The following is a 22592-nucleotide window of genomic DNA, read 5'->3' on the forward strand; positions in this document are numbered from 1 at the left end:
ACATCCTATTAAGTCCTGTATTTTTATGATTTTATTTATACTTACTTGCTTTCTGTTTAGCATAAGCTCAGATTTCCAAGAAGTCAGGAGCTGCCAGGTGGATATGCTGTGTTCAAGTTTGTTGTCTCCAAGGCCCTAAAATGAAAATGAAACACACAGGTTTAATATTTCAAAAGCTCCTTTGTAACAGCTCATAAGCGCTTTGTATGTATCTGTTTCTATCACAGCTACTCATTCCTCTATTCATTCCTGTGCGGCAAACTCGTGAAACTTGCTTGACTTGTGTAATCCATCACAAAGTTTGTAGTCGGCGTAACAGGATTGTTGGTAAAGCAGATTAAGTGGAGATTGAATTTCAATATCTGCACTGCAGCACAACAACAATCCAACTGTTTACTGTAAGTGCATGCACGTTTCAAAAGTCTGCTGATAGATTTTTATACTTTACAGAAATGAAAGCAACCAAAGAATGTCTGGAATGGTGAATTTTCAAAGAGAAAAACTTAAGTTTAAAGTACAATATACAAAGTACTTTTCAGTGAGATCAGAATATAGCAATATATATTATTATATATATTTCCCTTATTTCCACACATAAGGTTTAAAAAGTAGTCTTTAAATGGTGGGGTTTATAGAAAGAAAACAACAACAAATGGGTGTTGTAAAGGTACATTGCTTACGAAACGATGTCAACAAAATCACATTCTGTGCATAGCAGTGTTGTAATGGAAATATCCGTGGGTTTCTACCTTGGCTACAACGCTGGAAATCTGCCGTTCCATCTGCAGTGAATCAGTGAGGTAGGACAACAGTTGACTGTGTGGATCCCCGCCTGTCTTGCCAAGAAAGCGAAGGCCGATGTCCACCACGAACATAGCATCACAAACATCTGTGTATGAACGCAGCACCGTTCTCATGGCGCTGCTCACCGAACCCTTCAGCGGTTCCTGTGGTACAGACGGGGAAACTGTCAGCAGGCCAGCGAGAGGAGTGTGAGGGAAGGAATTTGACCTCTAACAAAGTGGCCTCACAAAATCCTACAGGGGAAACTGCTGTGAACATTCTTCGGCTGGCATTAGTCAGTTCCAGATGAAGACTTTACTACCGTAAAATACTAAAGTTCATAAGTGCTTGAAATGGTGTTACCTGATGAATCTTGCCTCTGACCTCGGTTAGAACCACAGAGAAGTCCTGCAGGTGTCTGTTCAAGTACCTTGAGGTGTCCTGATTTTGATCAAAGAGGACAACAGTGCCGGTTAGCAGAAGGTTTGGTGTTACCTGACAGTATGATCTGTATGATTGGTGTTGATTTCTACCGCTTGGATAAGTGGTTTTCCAGCCAGGTAGCGGCGGGCCAGCTGGGTTTGGATGCCTGGCAGGTCGTACTTGCTGTCCGTCTCCCCACCTTTCTTCAGGGTGTAGTGGCAGTGTGATAAAGCCAGAGGTAGCAGCTCTCTTTCTGGGCTGCACAGGGTCAGCTGGGTTTCTGATACGCTCTCTAAAGGAACACTGTATTCACTGGAGGAAATTAAACAGGAGAATGTCCATGATCAGCCGAGTTCATCAATAATAATAATAATTACAATTCTTTTTTTTATTTTTATTGCTTTATCTACAAATAATTTTGCGACCCCCTGCAGTACTCCCTGCTGGTGCGTACTTCCCTCCTCTCCTTTCCTCCGCTCTGTCTCTGACTGTAGGTGTGTGTGCGAGAGCGAAACAGAGCGGAGGAGGGAATGTGAATGAGCAAGGCAAGAAAAAAACAAAAAACTTGAATTTCAGGGGGCGTGGGGTTCCGTTGGGGGAATATATATGTATATTTATTTTTAACGGTGCACGATCTACCCCTACACATCGACCTTTTGGGCACCCCTGCTGTAGAGGAACAGTTGGTGGTTGGTGGAACCCTGCAGTTGTATTTCCATGAACTGCTGTTGTCAGTCTGAACACAGCTTTAAAATGAACTGCTCAAAACCCAACAGCCCTTGGCTCTGGTCCGGGCGTACTGACCTGTCCTCTTGGTGGCTCACTCTCACCAGGCTGTTGTGAGTCTCCGACAGGAAGTCTACCAGTGTTCGGAGACACGACCCCGGTCCATGTCGGCACGGAGTCAGAAACTCCCCAGAGCTCTCGGTCGTCACCTCCTTCTCATACAAGTTCCCATCCACACCCAAGTCTATATATATATAAATATACACACACACATACACACACACACACACACACACACACACACACACACACACACACACACACACACACACACACAGAGGGAAAAGTGAAAAGTGAAAAGACGCAGCTAATCATGGATCAGAGGTCTGCTTTAACTCTGATCAAATCTATTTGCTGATTATAAATTGATTCAACACGTTCATTAAATAAATATGTGCAATAATAAGAAATCATCCTTACTATCGATCAAGGTAAAACATTTGACAGAATTATGTCTTCAATTATTCTAAAATATGAGACAAAATGTGTTGTTTTCACTATTTCAGTATTATGATACCAAACACTGAAGACACTGCTGTCAAACTGCTTTAAACTCAGATTCAAACGCTGTTAAAAATAATTAATCTAACAATGAATTTAATTTAAAATGATGATTAAAAAAGTGTTGGCCACACATTTCACTCTCATCAGTAATAGCTGAAATATTATAATAATGTAATATTGTCACATTTGATCACCACTTGAATTCTAATCATGTGACTAAGCTGGTCTTGTCGCAGAATTGATCAAATTAACATTTTTAATTCCATGTTGTAAATCACAGTAACTTTAACTTAGAAAAGTGCTTTATTGTTATTACATTGGTAATAGTTGATCATTCTTTTCATATATGTTTAGATTATCATATGGATTGTCTATGTTGTCATTTTATTATGTTGTTTATTCTGTATATACGACACGACTATCTGAGGTTTCCCCCCCCATTAATGTTTTTTGATTGTGATTTAATTGTGTTTTGTTTTTTTTAAGGAGTTTTTGTTCCTTGTCCGCTGCATGGATCTAAGGACAGAGGGTGACGTATGTTGTGCAGATTGTAAAGCCCACACATTTGTGATATTTGGATATATAAATAAAATGTTATTGAATATTACTTTTGACAGATCAATGCATAGATTATAACTGATGCAGTGAGAGCTGTGCATTCATACTTCAGAGGTAAATGTTAATGGAGACATGCTTACCGTTGTTTGCCACCTCTGTTCTGAGGCAGTTCCACACCTTGATGAATCTCTCCACTCGCTCATGCAGCATCTTCTTCTGGTGTCCTAATGAGGACAATGAGAAAGATCAGTGTGTGTCTGTGTATGTGTGTGTGTGTGATAGTGTGTGTGATGTCAAGAGCGGGGTTTATTCTTGAACTTTATGTCGTTCGTATGTTCAATTAAAAGTGAAATGTTGATATACCTGCTGGTATCTGCTGCAACATCTGTGCAATAGTGTGAGCTGTGGAGTCTGACGTCAGAGGAAACACCCTCAGCAGGTCTGACTGTAGAGCAGCCAGCTCAGGCAGGTGATGCAACTGCCTCACACAGTGTCTCTGGGACGAACAGAGTCAAAACAATATGTCACTAATGTCAGGGCCACAGATCATATAACAACATGTAGTGATGCTACAGTACATGCATTAATATTCATTGAGAAAGAACAAAAAAAAAATTGTTTTGGAGGAAAATCATGGACATGAGAGACCCAAACAAGAGTTCAAAATCATGTGCATTATTACTTTTTCAATATCATTGGCAATATTATTTTCAATATCATGCACAATACTACCTTATCTTACTTTTATAGTTATTCTAATAGGCACTGCTGTTAGTATTGCTTCGTATGCACTTTATATTTAAAGTGTTATTATTCATATGTTTAGTGTTGTTTTATTCTTATGTTCTTGTCATTTTGAGCAATTACTGGCACAAGAATTTCAGATTAATAAAGTTATATCTTTCCTTCCTAAGAAGAGATGTTTCTTTTTTATAATATATAATATCTATAACATAATATCTCTTTTTCTCAGGACCACTTGGTTTCACATGGATATTCCAGAATAGGCCACAACATAACAGAATGTCCAGGTGGCAGTTTTTCAGTATTGACCATAACCGTGATAACACAAAAAATAAATATTGATATCATGTAAATAATTCACATGTGATATTATTGTGTTAATAATCCAGCTCCTCCTAGACGTACAGTTTTGGTTACAGACTCTGTCTCCACCTCCCCACACTTTTAAGTGAAAAAACCTAACATTTATTTTTATTTATATGAAATGTAAACACATGTTCTGTGAGAGATCCTGACAAATTTGATGACTTCTGACTTATAGGTGGCACTGAAACAAGAGGATGAATTTAAAATGACAAGCCTCAGAGGTCCTCAGTCTGAGTTGCTTGAAATTTGGAACTATTTATCTTTGCTGCAATATTCCAGGATTACTATTTGTTTTTGATGCAAATTTAAATCTAGATGCAGATTCTGTTTCTGTCCTGATGAAAAGGATTTCACATCACCCCTCAAGATGATCGGTACCTTCTTGAGGAACAGGCTCAGCAGGGGTAAGGAGCTGCGTCCCTGCGCTTCTCCCACCAGCTGAGAGAAGCGCTCCACTGTCAGCGTCTCAGGGAGAGTCCAGAAGGAGGAGCGATGTGTCGGGCAGTCGGAGGGGAGGGACAACATGGTCCCGGGGTCCCTGAAGAGGAGATTCATCAGGGGACTTCCAGCGAGTGTATCATCAGCACTGATCCTGTCCTGAGCTTCAGCCAGATTCTTGTGCAACGCCTGCAAACAGACAGGTGGAAGAAACCACATTGTATCACCATGTAGCACAACACACCTTTGTGTCTTTCTTTAGGAAAGGTCAATATATTAATTTATTTTTATATATTGATTAAAAAAAATAGAAATAGTTTTTTTTTTTGCTTTTCTTGAAATATTCTGACTTTATTATCGTAGAATTATGACTTTCTTCTTGTAATATCACTTTTTTTCTCAACTTAATTTCTCAAAATATTATGACTTCTTAGACTTCTCATGTTATGAATGCGCAGAACGTTTTGAACATTAACAGAAATCTTGCTGAAACACATGAGCTATTAAAAGTGCAGGGGTTAATAAAATCATTTCAATTAATGAACGTATCAATAACGCATTTAAAGGAGTTACTTACCAAAACAAAAGACATGAAGGAGCAGGGAACAGTAAATCATGACATGTTTGCTGACTCGGCAAAACATTCAATTAGAAAAGATGATCAGGAGAGCAATACCTGAAAGCCTTCCTGCATTATATACCATTATATGTTCATATTTTGTCACCTGGTGCCTGAATTTTGTGTTTTCTTTTACAATAATAAAGACATTTCCACCATAAATTGGTGCATAAAAATTCACCAGAATGCAGGAAATGAAGAGTTTGACACTCAAACCCTGTTTAGTAAGTGTCGCCCTTGATGTTGGAGTGAAACCGATGCTATGATTCCAGTTACAGACTTGTAAGCAATTAATGCACTGCGTTTGAATACAATGTATTCCTTACTTGAAGCACTGGGTTGATGGCAGAATCACAGACGAGCTTCTCCCACTCTTGCCGTCTTTGTTTGGAGGACAGATCCTGTGTTGCTCGGCGGGAACCTTTGTTAACATGCAGCACAGTTATGTCACGTGTTTGTTTTTTTACACGAACAATAGAAGCAGAAAGTGAAAATCCTTGAAAAGTCACCTAGTTCTGTGCAGGTATTGAGGATCAGATGAACCGTCACGGCTGTGTTGTCCATGTTCTGATCCAGCGTCTGTCCCAACACACGCATGTCCTTTTCAAGGTGCTTCCACAGGAAGTTGAAAACATCATGTGGTCTGGGATGAATCATGTTACCAACTCCCTACAACAACAGAAAGACACCACAGGAGTATTATTAAATAATGCTATCTTTTCAATAACACTGATATGTCAAATCTGGAGCAAATGTAACTGAAGTCTCACTCTGTCATTTCTTAGAGCGCCTTGAAGCATGGCAAGGTGTGTGAGCAGCCGCAGGATGCAGGACTGAGCATAAGTCATCTGTCTTTCAGGGGCTTCAGACCTCCGACGAGCCTCTCCTAATATGTGTCCTGTGCGAGTTTGATCTGTGACACTTTATACACACGAGGAAGAACATTAAAATAGGGCTGTCACCATAGCAGACTTTCAATAAGCAATTACTGTGGCCAAAAGCATTCACGATAACTATATTTTGGTGTTACCTATTGGAAATAATAAATACAATTCAAATGATCTTTAACTTTGTTTAATGTTTGTTTAATGTGCGTCTTTTGGCAAATTATATTACAATTAAAATACGAGTGTAGGGAGATGGAGATGGAATCTGTAACCATACTTGTATAAAAGCTTACAAAAAGAACAATTACACTAATGGAAAGTGAAAAGGCAACCAGAGGATCTGATAACAGGATAAATGGAGAACAGAAAGAAACAGCATTTATTTAAGAGATACTGGATTATTATCATGATCATATGTGTAATATTAACATGATATCAATATTACATTATTTAAATATCAGGGTTATGGTCTATATAGGTATATCATGACAAATATTTGACTGAAAATACTGTCACAAAGACTGCAGAGATGAATACCTTTGTCTTGGAGTAAATCCACTGTACTGGGTTGTGCCTCTCTCCACCAATTGGGACTCCACACACTGGACATTTTGCTACAACCACTGGTCTGCCACACTATGGGACAATACAGAAGCATAACATGAAATATTTATTGAATTTCTCTTTTCTTAAGGATTGTTTGGCAAGAGGGAGACAAAAACAGCTCGTACCTCTGTCACAACGCACGGATGTCCGTTGGCGCAAGCTGTGAATGATGTAAAACACATTATAAATATATCCGGATGGACAATTCATAGAAGTGATGATCAAAAAATAACCTAAACTTCTGTAAAGTAAAATACTTACAGTACAGCTTTGATTTCGGGTCGTTAGAAAACCACTGTCTGACTTCACTCATGTGATCATCGGGCATTGTTGGCAGAAAGGAGTTCTTAAAGGAAAAAGCAAGTTGAGTGAATGTGCAATAGGTTTGAGTATGAGTAAGGTACGTTATAACAGTGGCTCATTATTTTCAGTTTTTAGTTTTATCTGGAAATGTTTCATTGTTTATACAAAAATGCTAATAGAATCTACCCAATTGTAATTATGTGCTTGTAAAGACTCTGTTTACTGTAACAGAACTAAGCTGGTCAGTGTCTTTTGATGTTATTGTTATATATAAATCATATGGAACAACTTGTGATTGTTCAGTGAAAATGAGTAGAAGCTGAAAACGATGAGCCTTAGTTCTGCACTTCTATAAAGTTGGAAGTTAAACATATTATATCATTTTCTGCCGCTAGAGGTCTCTCAATCAAAACAGTAACAGAAGATGGAGTTTGGTGGCGTCGTGAAGTAGCGTGGGATCTCCTGTTCATCGTTCAGGAGGTTTTTACTGGGAGCCGAATTATCTGCAGAGGTCTCCTCCAAAACAAACGGACTAAACTAGTAAAAACACTGAATAAGGCAGTTTCATGCTAAGAATCTGGTTTTCTCTGACACTGCTCAGCTGCTGCTAACGTTTGCTCAGCTTGTTTCTCTGATAACTTAAGATCCAGACGCCAGGAGACTAACATTCTTCATCCAGTTCAAATATATAGGAAAAGGAAAGGACCAAATGAAACAGACCGTAACCTTCATTACGGATTTCTCAAGGTTTTAAAATTGTTGCAAATATTTGGGATAGTGCTAGAACTAAATGTTTTTAGACATTTACATGTGTATTACACCTTTGAACCCTAACCCTAGTCCCTAGTATGAGCCAGGCCAAAAAAACACAAGTTCCTACATTTCCCATAATGCAATTTTGATTGCATCTTTTGTTAGATCCTCCCTGCCTGGTAAACACCGACGTCTTTCAAGAATGTGTAAGTCTCCAAGACATGATACAAGAAGAAAGATATTGGAGTGCCCCATTACGTAAGAGATAAGAAGTGTCTTACTGTAACATTCTGAGGCTGGGAGGCTATCTGATGAAGAGGAACCATCAGAGCATTTCCACTGAGGATCACAGAGTCCAGGTGGACCAGCAGCTCCAGGAGGGTTTGTCTCTGAGGCAAAAGATCGCTGTTGATGCGGAGACTTGAGCCCGGTCCACCAATCCGATTGGACAGAAGCGCAGTGCAGAACTCCCTGAACTCCTTTGACTTTACATTTTTCAGGAGCTCTTCCAGTCTTGCCATGTCCTGTAAAGTCATATGGAGCTGTTAAAAAGAGAAAGTAAATGTACAATAGACACAGTTCACATCAGACATCATGTAAAGTGACCTGCGGGGAGGGAAGCATGTCGACATCGGGGGCTTTGTAGCGGCAGGTGACCTGTCTGAACAAGGCCAGAGCCAGCAGGCTCATCTGAGAATCTCTCAGCTTCTACACAGGAAATAAAACAAATGTGAAATACAGAAAACCCTGAAGTTAATGTGATCAAAAATAAAATACAAAGCATAACATACAGTTATGAAAGTGGTTAAAAAATACTAAATCATTTCAATAAAAACTAAACAAAATCAAACGTAATATTCAACGAAATATTAAATATAATAATATAAACGTGAATTTTAATAAACACTCTACATAATATGATGTGAGGACATTAAAACATGTATATGCGTACAACTAAATGTTTATGTAGTGCCTAGAAATGCTAAACAAGTGAGTTGAAGTTAACTTTAAAGTTAAAGTGTTCTTTCTGACCTCTAGTGGTCATTAGGATTATTGCTCATAAACAGTTTCTCTGACCTGTATTTGTGTCAGGAAGGTTTCAGATCTGTTTTCAAGCAGGACGTCGTCCACAGCCTCTCTCGTGGCTCGGTACAGCGCCCCACAGCAGAGGAACTGGTCCATGTTAGTTGGATTTATCCTCTGTGAGAAACAAATCAGATTTTAGTGTTTTCCTTCCAAGGTAAAAACGCTATGAGTTCCAGCTTATGGATCCTATTTCATATGAGAAGTGAGAAGTTAATAGTAGTTAGTAGAGCAGTTTAGTTCCATGTTATGGCTGCATTATAGTTAGTTGACAAATAGCTAACAACATTAAATTCTACCTTGTGCTAAAAAAAGCTTGGTTTACATTAAATGACAACACGAGCAGAGCTGAAGTAATTAGTCGATTAATTAGTTGATGGACAAAAAATGTTTTTGTAACTATTTTGATAATACGTTAATTGTTTATATAATAATTATAATAATGTAAAAATGTAAAAAATCTTAAGGTTCCACTTTTACATTTTGGGTTAACCAGAGCCAGAACAAGTGATTGGAATACTTGGGCTTTGGAAATCTGTGATATTTCACTAATTTCAGACATTTTATCGACCAAACGATTAATCCAGCAAACAATTAACAAATTAATAATGAACATAATCGTTAGTTGTGGTTCTGCAGCACATAACTGCTGTTGTTAGGAAAATATTTCTCAAAAATAAAGTTTTATAGAGAAAAGCATACAACTATTTTCTGAAAAGTACAGAAAATGTTTCTAAGGAGAGACAGAGGGAGCGATGTGCAGCCTCCCTGCTGCAGGAGGGGATGAGAGTTTGAATAAACTGATCAAGTCTTAAGGCTCGTACCTACTTTCCACTTTGCAGATGTGCACGCGGTTCCGTTCGTGCTACACATGAGGGTCCACGTCGGTGTAACGTTTCGCGCATACGTATTTACCGATCTACACTGTAAGTTACGTTGTTTGCCAGGAGATTAACACCAATGTGGCCGTCTTTGTATTCCTTCAAAGACAAACTCTATTCATGCCGGTGATGGTCATTTGCGTCAAGAGGACCGTAGCAGACACTCGCGGACACAGAAAGTGTGAATTTTCTTTCAGACCGTTTTCTTATATGACTATAATGAATGATGACAACTTCCTTTGTTACTACAAGACATTGTCAGAATGATGTTTTGGCAGCTCTGTGTAAAGATATCTTTACCTGACGTCGAATGAGATCTGCAGGGAAGACCCATCTCCAGGCCGGGTTGTTCATCAGGGACAGTATGCAGTCCCTACCAGAGAGTCTGTTCAGGGCTCGAAGCAGGTAAACCCTGTGCCAGTCATTACCACAGTCCTCACACACCGCCTTCACCTGCCGCAGGAACTGAGCGTCCACGTCTTTAGGTCTGCCTGCATTTCATAAAGAAACATAAAAAAAACATAACAGAAAAATCTGATGAGATCTGAATAAATGAATTGCTGGGATTTAAAGTTAAGCGAAGTTCAGCATTGCACACCTTGACGTGCAGCTTCCTCCAGCAGCCCGGCAGCAGTGCTCAGGTTTATTCTCAGCCTGGCTATGTTGAGCAGGAACTCTGCAGGGTCCTGTTGTCTGTCTGCAGTCTGTTTCTTGGCCATGCTGCTCAGGAAGCTGATCTCTGCTTGTGTTTTCTGTTCTGCGCTCTGTTCCACTGCTCTCGCTTCTGAGCACAACAGAGAGTCCTGAGGAAAAAAAGTGAGTATTTGGATTTTTAATTTGCATGGTCAAAAGCAGCAGGACAAGTACGAATTAGCACCAAAGATGAAGCCAAAATAAAAGATAAAGCGAAAGGAGAAACGGACGAGTGAAGTTTGTGTCTTTTACCTGGAAGCAGTTGACAAACAGCAGGTAGAGTTCAGTGCGGTCTTCTCTGTTGAGAAGATTCTCCTCCAGATTCTTCAGGTAGGTCTGAATGTGAGCCTTTACCTGCTCGAAGCTGAGAGATAAACTACGAGTTACACACATGCAGTTTCTAAACTTATTGTAGTTATAGTAAGAACACATTGAGGTACTTATGCTTTAGAGTATTTCCATTTTGGGAAACGTTTTACTTTTCTTCTGAACAGAAATATTTCCAAAAAGTCAGACTTGTTACAGCGTCATGAAGCAATAGCTTTAGAACATGTTCTGTTTTTGTAGCCAGGCTGTAGAGAAGAATGTCGCCCAAATATAAAAAATCCACAAAATTGGAAATATAAGATTTTAACCCCAAATGGAGTTTTAATAACTGAGACCAAAATAACTGAAATAAATTCACAATATTATGCCGATAATCATCAAAGTATGCTTCAAACTACTGACAAGGCACTAAAACATACTGGAATCGCTTTACCTTACATTTTATTAAGAAACAAATATTCGTATTGCATTACAGATAGGACACATCTTTTTTTAGTGAACAGTGTTTTTTATGAAAAATAATAATAAATAAATCAAACAATCCTAAATACGGTCATCATAAATCATGATGTCCTGCTGCATAAATAAAGGATAAGAAATAGCAACATTGTGTTAGTTGGTTCTTTCTTACATGATGATTCATGGATTTTTTAAATCAGGCTCTATTGTTCACTTCTCACGACCGTCCCGACAATGTAAAGTCCTCATGATCCACTTAATGTGAAGCCATCCTCCATTAAAATCCTATATCTCTCATAATCCTATATACGTATACAGTATATGTCCCTACCCCCAACAGGGTTGAATTTAGGAGATTTCTGTTTCTTTTTTTAAATTATGGGATTATGAATGAATCTATAAGAACAAAATCACTATGAATCCAGCACCTGTTTCTTCACTGTCAGTTTTAGTACAGTATAGTGTACTTTTCTCATTTACTTAATGTTGTGTTGCTGCTTTTGAGTGAGCAAAATGTTCCAGTACTTCCTCCTCTCTCTCACCTGTACTGCAGCAGCAGTTTGGGCAGCACAGATCGCACCACTGGACTGTTATCCACACACTCCAGGAAGGGAGTGAGCGCTCTGGTCCTGTATATGTTGCCTGCATCACATAAATAAAAGGGCCTTATTACCACAGCATCATCAAATGTGTACTTTTTATTATCATTGACGGATTCTCTCACTCACCGCTAGCGGAGACGAGTAATGAGAAGAGCAGCTCCACCACTTCCTCTCCGGGCCTCTGCCCCTCTGATAGACAGAACCTGGACACCACCTCCAGGAAGAAGGAGTTACAGCAGTTCCTGATCGCTGCTTGCTGCTGAAGTGCTGCCCTGAACCGTGAAAAGGAATAATAAATAATAAACTGTGGGGGTTTGACATGCAATAACATATTTGACCACTTGGGGGCATCAGAAACAACCAGTTGTGAATACAACATTGACATCATTATGATCACATTATGATCACATGATATGTTAGCCAACAGCTTATTTACATGGAGCAACATTAGCATTAGTTAGGAGTCGTGTTTCAGTGCACCAGAAGTCCAGTATTTACTTTAGATGTTGCACTTTCCTCACCAGCTCGTCTGTCTACTGTCTGGTGCTGAGCAGGTAACGTGTTCTGATAGTAGGTTTATTACAGCTTTCTCACTGAAACCAGCCGACTGCTGCGGCCCAAAAGGAGCCTATGAGAGCCGTGAGTAAAGTTGGGAAGAGTTGCGGCTCAGACGGCTAAACAATGAGCTGCAACTAAAGCTCCATAAAGCCGAGGGGAGCTTCACATTCAGCTGAATTCGATACAGTGTTATTATTCAAACATAGATTATAGCCGCTCCTGATTAAGGGTTGTAATTGTGTATAAAAAAAGATCCTAAGAGCTGGTAGTGTAGAGATTCCAATTCACCATTGAGCAAGTCTCCATGCAAGCTTTAAACATCTGAATATTTATTTAAAAAATCACTTCTTCATATTTCAATTTTGGATGCATGTTAGCCCAAGTCAGCAGAAATGATTACACTTGATTGTATGTGTGGCAGCTGAATAGCATTACACTATTTCAATTCTGTTTAAATTGCATCAATAATCTTATTTAGTTTGAGCTCATAACACACAGAAAGGTCTGACTTCTTTCACCACTTCCCCCGTCAAACATTTAATAATTCATCAAGTTTTTAAAGTAAATCGAATCTTTTTTGAAAAGGTCAAAATGTTTCAGATTTTAGTGTTCAACAATTTATTCTCGACTGACTCGTGTCCTATAATTTCCATCAGTGATTATTCTGAACTCACTTGATGTTGAGAGAAACAGCGGGCTGGAAGTCGGGTGGCAGGTCTGTCCGGCATTTAGGACAACGTGTGTGTTGCTGAATGGAGCATTGCAGACAGGCCGAACAGAAGACGTGCTGGCAGGGCAGGAGGACCGGCTCTGTGAGCTCCGACAGGCAAACAGGGCAAGAAATCCCAAACCTTCACAGAAAATATCATGAGATAATTATTGCATTGTGAGACAAGAACAACGATTATTTTTGTTATTTTGTACATTAAAAATTAAAAGAAAAAAAAATGAAATCCTTGCATTGAATTGTAAAATCATTTAGTTGTTGTTATGGTGAGATGTTTCTACTTTCTATTATATTATTCAAAATAAACGGAGATTGGGGTTGAATTATATGTTCATTTGTGACATTTTCATTTTATTCTAATAAATCCCTTAAACCGAAACACAGAATACAAACTGTAACGGCAGATCCTGACCTCAGATCTCTGCTGATGTACTCATCATGAAAAGAGTTGAGGATCCGGATCAGCTGCTGCAGTGTGGACAAGCTCTTAACGTTGGGTGACTCCTGCATCAACTGTAAGAAGATAAGAAGAAAAAAAGGCTGAAAACTGACAACTACTAAAACATTTTACTTCTGTTTTTAATGTTAAACTGTTACAACTATGTTTCCTGCTCTGTGTCCTTTCTGATCCTTTTTTGAGTCTTGTTATTATTTTATTTCTACTGCACAGATGCAAAGTTGCTTTAGCAGAGGTTCCCACTGTGTTTTGTAGTGTAGTGCCATCTCACCTGAAATAAAGGCTGGAAACTAAATAAAAAAATAATAAACTATTAAAACAATACATTAACCTTCAGGGTAAAGTAGCAGAGGTGATATTTCAAACAGCAAATGTCAATGAATAATACAAATTGGTATTACTTTCTGCTGTTATCTGCTAGATAAATTGATCATTAACAGTCAAGTCATTTCCTGGGGGGTGAGGGGGGGGGACTACTTACCTTCAGGTGAAGGTTGCAGTGTTTGAGAGCCAGTTCTTTCACTCTTGAGTCATTCTTCTTAACTCCAAAAATGATGTGCTGGATGAAAGATGCAACAACCAGCATCCCTTGCCACAGTGACCTGAAAGGGAAAATGAGTTTATAAATAAACCTTGAAACACAAATAACCTTTTTCCTCCTCACTGCACATCTTTCCAGACTCACCGGATGGAGTCCAGATGTTGCAGACAGCCGGGGCTACAGAGGGTTCTGTATTTCTGACCTAACGCTCTGTCCAGACACGGCTGCAGAAACTCCACTCGGCTCACAAAGGACTCGCACTCTTGCAGCGACGCCACAGTCAGTAGTTTGGTCTGCTCAACACAGATACCAAGAGCTAGAATATCCTCCACCTGCCAAAAATAAAAGACATGATAAGGCTCATTATAAGATTATGACATATTTATAATTAGCATGTTAACTAGAGGATGTTTTTATAATGATGTCTAGCGTGTAAGGTTTAGCATGTTTGCATTCTACATCACTGGTTCCCAGACTGGTAGTAGCCAAAGATTCACAGCGGGGCTTTTTGATTTTAAGGGGTGTATGGAAAAAAAATAGTTGGCCTATATCTCAGGATTTCCTTCTGTGACAAAAACTAAATGAAATTGATATTTTTGAAGTCCGGATCTTTCTTTTTTTATATCAGGATAAGGGCACGATGAAGATCTGAACACAAACTTTATATCATGAGTGTCAAACATGCGGCCCGCGGGCCAAAACCGGCCCGCCAGAGAGTCCAATCCGGCCCGCGTTTTGATCATAAAGTAAAAGCCTTTGTAGATACACTGTGATCTGTAAGTTGTAACGCACATGTGTAAATGATAAACTAATACTATTGTTGAAATTGCACCTTTTTTTTCTTAAGAAATTTCAGGTTGTTCATAATGTTTTGTAAAAAGATTACGTTTGAACATTTTCAGAATGTAAATGAAGGGAAAGATTTGGAGTTGTCGTTATTTACAGGTTATTATGCTGTGATTTTACTGGTCCGGCCCACTTGAGATCAAATTGTGTTGAATGTGGCCCCTGAACTAAAATGAGTTTGACACCCCTGTTTTATATAGTCCTGCATTAGAAAAGTACGCAGTTAAAACAACCAAAGAGCTAATAGAACAATAGTCAAGCATCAGGGAGAACAAAACACTGAATTTGTCAAAAAAGAAGCCTATTAAGTAAGTATGATTGTTATAAATACAAAAACATAATACAGACAGACAACTGCATTAAAAGTTCCTAAAAAATATCTGTTAATATGTCACTTTGTCAGGGGGTCATCAGTTTACTCAATAGGTAGAGGTCTCCCATCATAAAGTAAACTGACAAGTGGAAGTTTTGAGAGTAGCTGATGACAGAAGATTAAACACTAGTGTCTTTTACACCAATGCTTTCAATCCACTTCATATTTTAAAAAATAAATGCACATGTCACATTTTAGAGATTCCTAAAGAGTATTCTCACCATTTCTTGGGGCTTTGACCCCTGCTGAAAGACATCGGTGGCTAGCTGAGGCTGCAGTAGAATTATGTGGCAGAGAGTGTCCAGTCTTGATGCAAAATGTTTGGAAGCAGCCATTATCCAAGCAGGAGAGAGCTCAGGGACGACACCCATGGACGTCTGAAGCTCAGACACACAGCCCAACATGGCCCTGGTGAAAACCTGTATATGACATGTGTAAAAAAAGTCAAGGCTACTGGTTGTTCCCAAAATATGTTTCACCTAAATGTGCAACTCATAATGTCCATACCCTAAGCTCGTCCGTAGACTTGATCTTCTTAGAGAGCAGCAGAAAGTCTTGTAGAAAGTGGTGACCATGCTCCGATCTTTCTTCGTCGGAGAGTTTCAGTAAGTGGCTGCCGAGCCTGCTGTTGGTGAAGGTGCTCACAAACTGGAGAATCCTCCCTGTGCCATCCTCTCTTGTTACTGAGGAACGGTCAAAAGAGCCAGAAATATTTGAAACCATACCATATAGAGCATTTCACATACACAGACCCAAGCTGTTGCCTAGCAATGCAAATCTGTTGAAACGGTCTCTATACTTTATCTGTTCATGAGTTTATACCTGGCATGAATTCAGATTCTTCCCACAGGCTTTTAAGGTGCATGCTGATGAGCCAGCTGAACGGGGCAGCGCAGGGATGTTCTTCACCATCCAACATGAAGTAATAATGCACAGGCACCTCCTGGTCGGACTCACTGCAAATCATCATAATCAAACAATGATGCCTTTTGTTGTTTAATTTTACTGTGGGAATTATTCAGAAGACGTAATCCACCATACCTTGGGTTTTGGAGAGGTGTTAGGACTAAAATCTGTGAATCTGCCAGGATGTCCAACCACAGTGTTATCAGGCCCTGGCTGAGCCTGTCATCAGAGAGCAGGTCCAGATTCGCATTCCTGTCCATAACTTCCAACATGTTGGCCAAGATCGGAGTCACGGTGGACTGCAGATAGCGCCACAGGGTATGTCTGTCAGTTCAAGACACAAAAGAAATCTGCACTTGATCAAATCATCACTAGAAAGAAGAACGCACTGCAGCAGAGTGCACATGAAGTGTCAATGTGCATAGTTCAATTCTAAGATCTGCATCTGTAGTTCATGCCAAAAACAAATAATTGTCCACTTGTCCATTGTTTATTTTAACATTTTCAACTTATCTTGCTAAATGATTTTACCTCAGAGTTCCCCCCTCCTGCAGAGCCGGGAGTTTCTTGGCTTCTCTGCTCACCCACTCCTTTGGAGAGCCCATCATTTTTTCTCTCTGAGCAGAAGCCTCCGCCAGTCTACTCAACATGACCTCCTGAAAGTGAGCTTTAATAAAGTATATAGTTATAGACAAAATTAATAACATCATATTTCACGAAGAAAGTGATCAACAAACCCAGTCTTTCTGGTCAATTCTATAGTATTAATATGCACAAAAAAAATTCAGATGACAATGTTTACCTCCTATTTGTGCTTGACCAGTTCTCAGAAGAGTCAGAAGGATGTGCATCCGCTCCATGCTTCGTGATGTCATGCCATCGGGGTCCCTCAGCAAACCAACAGCTTTTTGGATACATGATCTTACTAAGGATAGGCTGTGGAGGTGGGCTCTATCTCCCTGTACACACACATAATAAAGTTCAATTTGTAGCAAAATTAGAAAAATTAAGATTTGTTTGACACTAACACAAATAGAAGAACATATGGTTTATTTACTGTTACACTCACTACCTACCTGATCTTTTTTTTTCGTCATCGTTTCTTCATCTTCATGGTGTTCTATTAAAGACCAAGAATACGCTATATTTTACATTCAAACTTTGCAGAGAGAACAATGAAATTACTTAATTTTCATACCCAGAAAGACACTTTTAATACGCAGAGATTGTACAGTTTCTACCTGACAGTGCAGGGTTGAGTAGGCTGCTAATGAGAGTTCCACAGAAAACCAACAGGTTTAGGCTCATGTCGTCTGAATCCCTCAAGTCATCAATATGCACCGAGTTCCAGACTCCTTTGATTCGACAAAGACAAAACGTGGCTTTAATCTTGTAATGTGTCATGTATTACGTAGTCAGAAAATCATTTTAATTGTAATGATGATCACATTCCACATAGTCCTCACCTCCTTGGAAACCAATGTACTGAGATCTACTTGGGATCCTCGAAACCTTCACAATGAAAATCACCCAACAGGTCTGATACTCCAGTGACATCAAGTAATTCATGGTGCAATATCTGGAGGCAGAAGAAATCATAAACACATCTGAAATGCCTGTAATGTCCTCAATCATAATCATATTTCAATCTGTTATGGAAAGGATCTTGACATTGAACCCTACTTTGCTGATGCTATGAGTTCATCGCTGCATTGGGATTCCTCGAGGTCCATCTGGATTAACAGGATGTAAGGAGAGTCGCAAGCATCTTTAACGAAGCCCCTGAAACATAAAGGAGAGTACGAGAAAGATTAAAAGACAAAAAAAATTAAAAGCCATGCTGCTGTTATTTGAATAGTTAGTACCGTATATTGTTGCAGAAGGAGACCTCAGTGTCAAACTGGTGGAGTGAGAGCAGTAGGATCCTGTCCGCATGCAGTCCTAAAGTGCGGGCTACATCCCTGACATCTGATCTGGTTAGCAAGCTGGAGAATGTAGTTATCTACAAATGCAAAACCACAAAGTGGAAAATGACGTCAACAATTTATAAAGATTGCAAAGAAATAATGAAAACAAAATTGGAGCAGTAGTTTGTGACCTACCTCTAGAAACTTGCTGGACCCCCGATGCTTGGTCAGGCAATCTTGCAGGAAATCTCGGAGGCAGTGATGATGCTGTTGCTGGAAATACAATCTCTGGAGTTTCTCCTTCTCATCGTTTGCTAAATCTGAATATTTGAGCCTCACAACAGCGTCGGGGGTGGCACAGTTCAACAAGAGACATTTTGCTAAATTGAAGACTTCTTCTTCCTCATTTTCTCCAGGAGACCCAACAGCGTTTTCTGTCTCCATCAATTCTTCACTCTCAGACATGACTTTGTTCTCATCATCAAATACCTCAGTGGATTCATCATCATTCTTTTCCATTGACTCAATTTCTTTCTCTTTTCCAGCAATCTCTAAGTCCATTGCATCAACCAACTGATCGTCCTCCTTATCAGTCTCATCTTTCTGTTCGTTGGAATTTGATCCAAGTGTTTCATTTGGTTCATCTTCTTCCATTGAGTCATCTTTACGGTCTTCAACGTTTTGTGCTCTCCTTTCTAGTGCTTGCAAGAGAGCACTGGCACAGGCATCACCATGGTGGCCAACAAAAATATCAGACAGCTTGAAATGTTCTGAGGCCTCACCTGAGAATTCCTTCACCCACTCCTTCAGTTTGTGGAGAACCCTGTGTTGCCATGGTTCCAGATCGGTACCCCTATCGACAATGTGTTTTTCAAGCCTGTTGATGAGGGGTGTGGGAAAGTGCTCATAGACCTTCTTCTGGTCCTCTACTACCACCAGTCTGAAGTTTGGATGTACACGACACTTGACTCTGTGTGAACCAAGACCAAGATCAACGTATTGCTGCTTACTGAGGTAAACATAGTACTGGTTCAAGGCGTCGTACAGGCTTTCGTAAAGATTTTGCATGTTGAGGAGGATCACAGTACGCCCTGTCTCCATGCAAGTTTTCACACGGTTAACATTGCGACAGATTTGCGCATATTCCTGGTCCTTTGGGAATCCTGAGCCAAAGACTATTTCAGGCGGTGGATAGTCTCCTTTGGCAAAGATTTGTTGCTGAAGGATATGGAGAGCTGCATTGTTGGTGGTCAGCAAAAGGAGGTAACGGCTCTCCTGGTTGGTGTCATAGTCAAGATTCTTTTTCACCATTTGCAAGGTGCTTGGTCTGGGAATTTCCATTAAGTTTTTAAGAACCTCTTGGAAGAATATGACAGGGTCAAAACCCTCAGGTTGTCCACTGAAGTTACGCAAGATGGCCTCTACCAACTGTCTACCATCTGGCTCTTGTTCTGTTGATTTAACTATGGCAAAGAGCATTTTGACTAGGCTATAATAATCCCTTAGACCAAAGAACTGATTCTTTGTGGTCTGATTACAGATGCTCAAGAAGGCCTTTGCCAAAGATGGAAACAGGTGTTTGATTCGCAGGAGAATTTGGTTGGAGGATGAACAAATTCCCTTGGCAGTTTCCACAAGTTCATCCTTACTCGGATCCCATCTCGACACAAATATTCCTCTGTTCATCTTTGCTGGGTCAAGAGCCCAGTTGGAAATGCCAACAAAGCCAACCTTCATGTGTGGATCTGGCTTGTCATTGTCAATGCAACCATCTTCCAAAAGAGGATGAAGGGTCTTCAGGGGCATCTGAGGAGAATCTTCTGCGAGTCCAATCTCATCAAGCACCACCACCGATACATACTCATCCATGTTTTTGTCCTTCTGGAAACGGGCACAGTTCCTGAATATCCCTATGATGCCCTCTGGACTTGAGTGAGGACTGCACTGGAAGGAGACCATATGAACTTGCTTGAGTTTCTTGAATAGTTCACAGTGTGAGTTTTGGCCCTGCATAGCATCAGCAACCACTGTTTTAGCAAGAGACTTAGAGCTGCCCGGCTTGCCAACCAGAAACAGTGGGATCCTGAGCTCAATGCAAACCACCATGAGAAACACATTTTCTTTGAGTGCAACATTTTTGGCGATGGTCTCCCTTGTCTTTATGTTGTGAAGGAAGAAGTCTTGACAGGATGAAATCTCTTGCTGCAATGCTGCTGAAAAGCAGAGAGGGTCTGGAAAGTACTGACAAATTACAGAGAGGTACTCATCTTTGGCTATCAGAGATGGGTAGTAGCAGACCCCAACTGAAAGAATCAAGCACTTCAGGGTTGTATCAGTTGCATTGAGATGAGAATAGTTGTTGAAAAGGACCTCACTATGCTGGTAAAACCAAACTAGCACTTTCATAGACCTCTCCACATCTCTGAGACTCACAAAACTGCACTCATTTCTCCGACTTCGCATATATTTCTGGGAGGCTGCCAGCACATTTGAAATGATGTCCTTACAGACCACTGGCAAATGATGGTCGTTGACTTGCTTCTGGACAATCTGTTTAATGTAGGAAAGTTCAGTTGAATCACTCAATTGACCAAAGTCCCACACCAAGGAAGCCATGCTTGGAGGCAGTGGATGAACTCTGTACACCAGCTGCCTCAGAGGGACTTTGCCAAGACGGTCTTCTGTTTCATCTGCCTTCACTCTATATCCCAAACCAGCACGTTCCAAACGTTTCACCATTTCAGGTGAGTGCTTCCTGTAAGGATTGCAAGCAGCAATTATTTTCAAGCCACTGCCTGCTTTCAGAGGTTCCCCTTTCATTGATTGGTCACACAGGATTTCCTTGATGGCAAAAATGGCCTCTGTGGTGTTGCCTTCGTCAAAGAACAAAATGGTGTCTAGCTTGTGCATTCTACGGTTCTTTCCAGCAAGTATCTCTGCCTCCTTCACCTTTCTGTAGATCATCTCTGCTGTAGTTCCACCATGTACCTTGACAAGTACCATGTTTTCTACTGGTTTTTCCTCCCTCTGCAGAGCACAAAGGAAACGGACTAATCTGGTTTTACCACAGCCAGTCTCTCCCATGATGACAACTGGAATTCCACACCGGAATCTCATGTGTATGGCCAACATCTTCATCACATTGTCAGCAGTGAGTTCATATGTTGGGTCTGGATCAAATTCTCTGTCCATCATTCCTTTCTTTGCACCGACAACGCATGAAATCCTTTTGATTTTGTCCGGCCGGGGCAACTGATCAAAGTCTTCAGTGAGACAGATCCTTTGCCGTTCCAAGTCTTGAAAAAGCTTTTGTGACATCACATTTTCTATCAGGACATTGCGACTTCGAGGATCAACTGCATTGAGTGTGTTTTGTCTCTGACATTCCTGCACATTAAAGCCGAGGAAAGACATTGAGGATCGGTCTGCATTAAAGAAAATGTATGGATGAGACTCATTTTCCCAATGCTTGCGAATTGTCAGACGGGCAAGAAGGTCATCCTCCAGACTGTTATCAATGGGCAGCATGGGACTTTCATCAGATGTGTTCAGAGATGGCGAAGCAAAATCTCTTGCCATTAGAATCATGAACTTCACAATGAAGCCCTTGAAACCAGGCAGCTGGTCAGCCAGAAAATCTGGATCACAGAAAATTGAATTCTCACAGTCTTTCAGTTGCACATTGAGGAACCAGGAGAAGTTCTTCAGCTCTGCCCAAGATGGATCTTGCATTCCACAGTTTGACAGAAAGTGTTTGACACAATCAATGGGATCCCCCATTCTGGATCCTTCCTTGTATTTAAAACGATCCAGATTATGTTTCTGGCTGTAGAGCTGTAAGTATTGATAGGGTCTTTGCATTCCCTCACTGCAAAACTCCTGCTCATCCATGAGTGGGTCAAAGGTCGGTTTTTTCAGCACCCCTCTACTGGTCAACAACTGCATCACCTCTTTTGGAGGTCTACAATGGATGGTAGGCAGAATGTCAAGAAGTCCAAGCTTCATCTGTGTGAGAAAATTAAACATTTATTTATTAAATCAATAACAGTAATTTCACTTTATATAAAAAAAGCATCAAAACCCCTCATTTTAAACTTTCAAAGCTCCTCAAGACCACAGCAATGCTTGCAAATTAGGGGAAATTCATGGCATTGCATTCAGAGATCTATGAGACCCCAAGTTAATACAAGCAAACAAGAATAGAGTATGGAATATGAATGCATTTAATGGCTGTGTCAATGGATGTTCTGCTTGTATTTGGTAAAAAACTGTTTTTACTACTGCACTTTTCAGATTTCAAGATGCTATATATGATGGCTAAGGGATATGAAATATAAGAACATGCTGTTATTGAAAGCTGTGAATTGACAGAGTTAAAAAAAAAAAACTTTAATGTCTGAAGATACATTCATACAACATCATGTTTTAAAACTGCATTTCTTTGACAGTTATCTGAAAAAGA

The 22592-nt window shown here is 40.0% G+C and overlaps 1 protein-coding gene across 1 annotated transcript in view; it reads right to left on the bottom strand.

Moving 5' to 3' along the window:
* The window catches only part of rnf213b (ring finger protein 213b), a 35661-nt gene that overhangs the window by 1459 nt on the left and 11610 nt on the right, over positions 1-22592 (bottom strand). The window contains 39 exon segments of the mRNA XM_029456098.1: positions 46-135; positions 750-947; positions 1147-1224; positions 1317-1518; positions 2011-2176; positions 3195-3278; positions 3418-3550; positions 4543-4791; positions 5548-5642; positions 5731-5890; positions 5992-6142; positions 6646-6665; positions 6667-6744; positions 6840-6874; positions 6976-7060; positions 8052-8294; positions 8377-8478; positions 8848-8970; positions 10035-10225; positions 10333-10537; positions 10680-10791; positions 11756-11855; positions 11942-12087; positions 13048-13224; positions 13513-13613; positions 14039-14159; positions 14243-14430; positions 15539-15736; positions 15825-16000; positions 16140-16273; positions 16359-16547; positions 16755-16890; positions 17026-17182; positions 17300-17343; positions 17465-17578; positions 17690-17802; positions 17907-18005; positions 18089-18225; positions 18326-22135. Of these exon segments, the coding sequence (XP_029311958.1) occupies positions 46-135; positions 750-947; positions 1147-1224; positions 1317-1518; positions 2011-2176; positions 3195-3278; positions 3418-3550; positions 4543-4791; positions 5548-5642; positions 5731-5890; positions 5992-6142; positions 6646-6665; positions 6667-6744; positions 6840-6874; positions 6976-7060; positions 8052-8294; positions 8377-8478; positions 8848-8970; positions 10035-10225; positions 10333-10537; positions 10680-10791; positions 11756-11855; positions 11942-12087; positions 13048-13224; positions 13513-13613; positions 14039-14159; positions 14243-14430; positions 15539-15736; positions 15825-16000; positions 16140-16273; positions 16359-16547; positions 16755-16890; positions 17026-17182; positions 17300-17343; positions 17465-17578; positions 17690-17802; positions 17907-18005; positions 18089-18225; positions 18326-22135 (8940 nt within the window).

The sequence above is a fragment of the Cottoperca gobio genome, chromosome 19 (genome assembly GCF_900634415.1).
Source record: "Cottoperca gobio chromosome 19, fCotGob3.1, whole genome shotgun sequence".
Lineage (NCBI taxonomy): Eukaryota > Metazoa > Chordata > Actinopteri > Perciformes > Bovichtidae > Cottoperca > Cottoperca gobio.